Raw genomic sequence first — 6,529 nt, 5'->3', positions numbered from 1 at the left:
CGGGTTCCTATCGGTCCATAACACACAGGGCTCTCTGTTGTAAACTGTCAACAAATCACTTTATGTACCATAACACCACACACTTTACTACATTATTTATTCTTTTATTTATTCACAGTGCAACAATTTGTATTATATCACTGTTATTGTTTGCCCTGTTTTGTTTGTTTGTTTTTTTTATTTTATTTTATTTTATTGTGTTTGACTGCGCTTATTCTCTGTTTTCTGTAAAGCGGCTTGAGTGGCATGTCAGGCATGAAACACTAATAAAATGTATTATTAATGTTACGATTATCATCATTATTATTAGTAGTAGTAGTCGTCATAGGAGTAGTACTGTTATTATGATCATGATCATTACATTTTGCAGGCCAGGGTAGACTGTGCTGTCTGTCTGTCTCTTCACACCAACACAGACCCAACTGTCTGTGTGTGCAGAGCCTGACTGTGTCAAAATAAGAAAAGAAAAGAAAAAGAAAGAAAAAAAAGAGAAAGAAGCTGGGGAGGAAGAGGCAGTGGGAGTGGCTGTTTGATATGAAACAGGACTCAGTCACATCTGCAGCAGAACCAGAGACACGGAGACAAAGAGACAGACCGAGAGACAGACCGAGAGACAGACAGGAGCGGCACAGGCACAGAGATTAGATTAGATTAGAAAGAGAGACAGAGGGAGAGAGAGAGAGAGAGAGAGAGAGAGAGAGAGAGAGAGAGAGAGAGAGAGAGAGAGAGAGAGAGAGAGAGAGAGAGATGGAGGAGAGTCGGGAACCCACGCGGGGCACCGGAGGCTGCTGCAGCGGGAGGAGCGGGCCCGTCCGGGGGAGCAGCGGCCGGCTGAGGCTCGACGCCCCGCAGCTGTGAGTCTGATTCTCGGTTGTGGTTTCACGGTTTGATCCGGTTGATCGGCGTCTCTCACATCTCCGCTGGGTGGGGTGTGGCGGCGTAACTGTTGAGAGCGCGCACACACACACCCACACACGCACACACACACACACACACACACACACACACACACACACACACACACACACACAAACTAAACTCTCCGTGCACACACATGCGCCTCTCTATTGCCCAATCTCCGGCCTGAGCGCGGGAACAGAGCCTTGTGTCCGCTGCTTATTTGCATATTCATAAATTCTTGCATGCGAGAAAGTAGCGGCGCTTTCGAGCTGTTTTCAGTAGTTTATTTAGTTTATTTATTTATTAATTTATTATTTGTGTAAATTAGCCTATTTAAACGCAGAAAAAACGCAGATTGTGTTGTTGTATTTTCTAGTAAGAAGATATTTAAGGGTCTAAAGGGTAGGCACAATAAGCTTAGGCTTCAGCCTACACCTCTTTGGTCTGTTCTTTCTAAGAAAGTGAAAAAAAATTGTAGTGTATTAACTCACTCTCAAATGACCAAATAAAACTACTACTACTACTACTACTAAAAAAACAGTGAATACAAAAAATAATCTTCTCCATCATGACTTGTGAGCCACTAGCAGTGTGTGTGTGTGTGTGTGTGTGTGTGTGTGTGTGTGCAGAGACCCTGCCCTCTGCCTGGCTTTTCCTGTTTTGCTGAGCTCAAGACTCTTCTGGGCGTCGGCCTTTGGGCAGCGGGTATGTCGCTCCCAGCCAATCACAGCGCAGCTCGGTGCCAGATTGATAGCACAGCGTCCAATAGGAAGCTATGAAAATCACGGACTATGAAAAAAACAAAAGAAACATAGTGAGGCTGACTGCTAATCAACACAATAAACCCAGAAAATGCTCCCAGAGCAGAAAGAGAGCTGAAACGTGTCGCCACATGACCCAAACTAAAACCCACTCACTTTTCTGCTTTCAACTTTTCCCAGAGAGAAACAACACAACCTGATTTACATGTCATGTTGCAGTGTGTGTGTGTGTGTGTGTGTGTGTGTGTGTGTGTGAGAGAGAGAGAGAGCGAGAGAGAGAGAGAGAGAGAGAGAGAGAGAGGCAGTCAGCTGCACAGGCGGAGGGGAATGCACTGGAGGGACGTAAAGCTGGACTTTATTGGAGTTTTATTAACGTTGTTATTTTTCATTGATAGGCCTGACAGTCCCTTTTACCCAAAACAACAGCAACTGAGTTACTACAGGAATATTACAGGAATATTACAGGAATATTACAGGAATATTACAGGAATATTACAGGTGACAGTTGTCCCTTTTCCACCAAAAAGAACCTGGTGCTGGTTCGGTGCTTAACTGGTTCCAACAAAGAACCGGTTTGCTTTTCCATCAGCCGAGAGCCAAGCAGAGCCAAGTCAAAGCCACGTCATGACGTCAGAGTGAAACGTTATGACGTGTGTGTGGCTGTGCGAGACGCTCACTCGGAATCACAACAACCAACATGGACGACAAATGTTCAAGCCATCGTAGCGATGCAAATACTGCTCGTGTCTTTACCCTGTAGTACCCTAATAGTTTTATTTGTGTGGTATTATTCAGTGCAGCTTGCTAACATGATTATTGGGCGGGTGGGTGTTACAGAATAGAGCACTCATACTAATGCTAATGACATGTGTTTTAGATACTCTCACGACCGCTGATTTCCCTGTTATCCACTGATTAAATACACTTTAAAATCAGTTACTCAAATAACCATATTTTAAATTATAAATTGTTGCTGTGCACACCAAATATGTTTATTTAATAAAGTTTAGCAAAAAGGATGAAAATAATCAGCTTTAATTATTGAAAAATACAGTGCAGGGTTAAAAATGACCAAATAAAAAATTAAAATAATGCTATGGTCTTAGAATCTCTGCAGGATTGCCCATTAAACTCATATTACTTGTATTCACTGTCATTGCACACACATACTCACACACTCACACACACACACACACACACACACACACCGGGCCGGTCCCAGCAGATAAGGCCTGGCCTGAGTTTCTGTCCCAGTCCTCCCCGCCTGGAGGTTCACGTTTCAAAAGGAGCATCTGGATCCTTCGCTGTGCAGCTGCAACCAATCAAGTGGGTCAAAATGTTTTTCCTGCATTGGCGCGACGCCACCACCGGCCACCGGAGGCAGCACTGAGCGCAGTGCTCGCTGGTCGACCTGGCCTCCTCTGAACTCAGGGGAGTCAGCTCACACACCTTGACTGAGAGGCCACTCACACTGGCAAGTTTGATCCGCGCCCAAGCACGATTGCCCCTAAAATCCGGATTCTTTGTGTGATCGCTCCGTATCGTGCTTGAATACAGTAACTTCCCCCGCTCTGCACGGTTGGAGGGGGTGTGCTTCAGCGCGGTACGGGCGCATACACGAGCACATGCACGGTCACGCACGCACTGCGCGGACGAAAATCATGCAACTTTCCTCCTGCCTCTGCAAAACTGTTTAATGTGCGCAGCGCGATTACCGGCGAATGGCCGCGTTGCGCAGTCAATAATCAACCATGTTGTCTGTGTCACTGTCCGTTGTGCTGCTGCAACCGCGTCGGCACCGGCCGGCACTGACCGCGGCACCGCGCGGTGTGCGGCCACCCGGTCACCCGGTCTGCCGGATCTGCCAGGTGCCGCTCCGGCTGTCAGGTGGACCTTTCTGAAGAAGGAGGAAGTTACCTCCGAAACTGTCAAGGTAAATAAACATCCCATGTCTGATTAAAAGGACCAAAAACGTTTTTTAGTTAAAAGGAAGACATGATGAATGTATTTGAACTATACTGATTTATAATGATGTCGGGCCATGCCTGTTGTTGTCGTATTTCAACGTGATGACGTGCACACCGGGGGCAATCGTGCTTGGGCGCGTTTGGGCTTTAGGTAATGTGAGTGCAGGCCAGCCGGGGACTGGGGAGGGGGGGATTTTGGCTTTAGCACGATACGGACTCAAACTTGCCAATGTGAGTGGACCCTGAAGCTGTTTTTGGTGTTTGGACGGCGGCTTCGTCCTGCGACTTTAGAGCGAGGGCGGTGCTGCTGACCCCTGCTGGCAGCTTTGAGCAGCGCAGGACCCTGCATACAACAATATAATAATAATATTAATGTATTTTATTTGTAAGGCACATCTCTCACCCTGAGGCTCTACAGAAGATAAAACAATCAAATGAAAAATATTTCTTGAAAAAATTGACTCCCTGATTGTGTCACCACTTATTTTTAAACTAGAAACTTTTTTTTTTTTTTTTTACATCTCTTGCAAATGCAAATAATTCTTGCAAAAATCTTTAGACTCTATACACTAGACACACACACACACACACACACACTGAGCTCTCGTGTGCTTCTCTATTGCCCAATCTCCAGCCTGAGCTCTCGGACAGAGCCTTCTGTCTGCTGCTCATTTGCATGTTCATAAATGTTTGCATATGCTTACCTAATGAGGATTTGGAAGTAGAGGTGCTTTTTCAGTCGTTTATTTATTTTGAAAAAGTGGAATAAATTATTTAAACGCAGACAAAACAATGTGCAGCTCTCTCACAGTTTTTTCCCTGATTGTGTCACCACTTAAAAAAAAAACTAGAGGCTATTTTTTTTTGTTTGGCAAAACTACATCTCTTGCAAAAGCAAACAATTCTTGCCAAACTCTTTAGACTCTCTAGACACGACACACACACACACACACCATCATTTCAATAAGCAACACAAAGCAGCGACTACACTCTGAGAGAAATAAAAATCACTTGTCGTTTTTGTTTATTCTGTCTGCAGCTGCAATCAAGGTTTGTAGTAACCACACACACACACACACACTGTTATGTCCCTGGTCTGGGGGAAACCAGGACACAAAATGTTCAGCCGCCTCTCCCCTCACTTCCAGAAATGGAAACAACAGCCTTACAACACATCAGATTTTTATAAGCAGCTGCTCTTTTATGTTTCTGGCTTCAGAGGTGAGCACGGCACAAAACACCAAACTAAACTTCCCTGTTAAAAAAACAATATGGAATAAAGACAAGGCTCAAAACACATATGAAAGAAAAGGGGCCTTTCTCTCTGACTAGAACTGCTGCTTGAAAATGAACAAAGTCCAAACAAACAAAGTATTTACAGGTCTCCAGTTACAGAGTCATCTCTGTTTACCAAATTACCAAATGTCACCTGGGCAGGAAAACACCACACACTGACTGGGTTGCTCCCTCTGGTGTAAATCACAAAACTCTCAACAGAGAGGAAGAGAGAAAGAGAGAGGGCGGCACCAGCTGGTGTTTAAATCCTCCAGGTGACCAATCAGCAAACAGCAAACCCCTCAGCTGATCCAATCAGAGACGTCTGTGTATTCAGAATAAAACACACCCTGCGTTCCAATACCCATACTACCATACTATTTAGTAGGGAAAAAAATAATTAGTATGTCCCAATACATACTAAACTACATACTTTTTAAGGGCAGCTGCAGTACATACTAAAAGTAAAAAGTATAAGTATGCGATTTGGAACGCAGGGACACTGTCAGAACAAACGGGGGGAAAGTTTTCCTTTCAACAAAAGCACAGAAGAAGAAAACAAAAACATTTGTAAGAAAAGCCGCTCAGCATCCTGCTGCGATGGAGTGTGTGTGAGCGTTATGGTGCCAGGCTGCTGCTGCGGTGCTGTGATGTGGTGATGCTGTGATGCTGTGATGTGATGATGCTGTGATGCTGTGATGTGATGATGCTGTGATGCTGTGATGTGGTGATGCTGTGATGCACTTGAGCCATTAAGGGCTTTAGGAGTTATTTTCAACAGAGGAGCTAAAAGGAAGTTTCCGTGTGTTCTGCAGAGATCCAGTCACAGAACATCTTAGAGCCAAACACATGTGACAAGAAGGACGGAGAGCAGCGTCTCTGTCTGTATCATGAAGCTAAGAGGATAAGGGTTGTTTTTTTCTTTTCTTTCTTTTTTTTTTTGTTTTTTTATCTTGGCTCAGGGAAAAACCAAAGTGTGAGTTCCAGATGAACAGGATGTGATCTGTCACGGAGGATTTGGTGCTGGCTTTGTTCCTCCAGGCCGTCTTCCCACCATGTCAGCGTCTGTTTTGCAGAGCACTTTGGAAGTTTGAGGTTGTAAGTTTTAACTTATAAACACTGGAACGATTTCATCTGCAGCAGCTGGTTTATTCATGCAGAAAAAGCTTTGGGACTTCAGTGCAACAGGCTGAGCAGCGTTTTGTCAGAGGTGTGAGTTTTTCTTCATGTGGCTCTGATGTGTTTGGTGATGGAGGAGCCGGACCTTCAGTGCGTCACTGCTCCTAACCTCAGCCATCACATTACAGATACCAGCCAAACAGCTGCAGCGTCAGCTGCCTTCCAGAAGTTCTTCAGTTCTCTGCACAACCAACAGACAGAACAAAACAGTCTGACATCTGACCTACGACCTCCAACCTCTGACCTCCAGGCGTCACCTCGCTCAGGCCAGAGTTCATGCAGGAGAGAGGACAACATGGCCGATCAGTCTTGGGGTGGAGATCTGCAGGTTACTGAGGGTTTGTTGTGTGAAAGGAGAAGAACGTTCCGGTAAAGTGCAGAAACAGCATCGGCTGCTGCTTTCCACAACTTGGAACTTTTGAAAAGTTCCATCTTGGTGAGTGGAAG

At 45.0% G+C, this 6,529-nt stretch overlaps 1 protein-coding gene across 2 annotated transcripts in view; it reads left to right on the top strand.

The window, feature by feature from the left end:
• Positions 1–706: 706 nt before the first annotated feature.
• Positions 707–6,529, top strand: part of LOC115363490 (sodium channel protein type 4 subunit alpha B-like) — a 47,179-nt gene continuing 41,356 nt past the window's right edge. For both annotated transcript variants that reach the window (XM_030057742.1, XM_030057741.1), the window contains exon 1: positions 707–854. In XM_030057742.1, the coding sequence (XP_029913602.1) occupies positions 748–854 (107 nt within the window). In that variant the 5' untranslated portion in view covers positions 707–747. The remainder of the gene's footprint in view (positions 855–6,529) is intronic.

This window comes from Myripristis murdjan, chromosome 8 (assembly GCF_902150065.1).
Source record: "Myripristis murdjan chromosome 8, fMyrMur1.1, whole genome shotgun sequence".
NCBI classification, from domain to species: domain Eukaryota; kingdom Metazoa; phylum Chordata; class Actinopteri; order Holocentriformes; family Holocentridae; genus Myripristis; species Myripristis murdjan.
The sequence above is the reverse complement of the archived record's forward strand: the minus strand, read 5'-3'. Positions and strand labels throughout refer to the sequence as shown.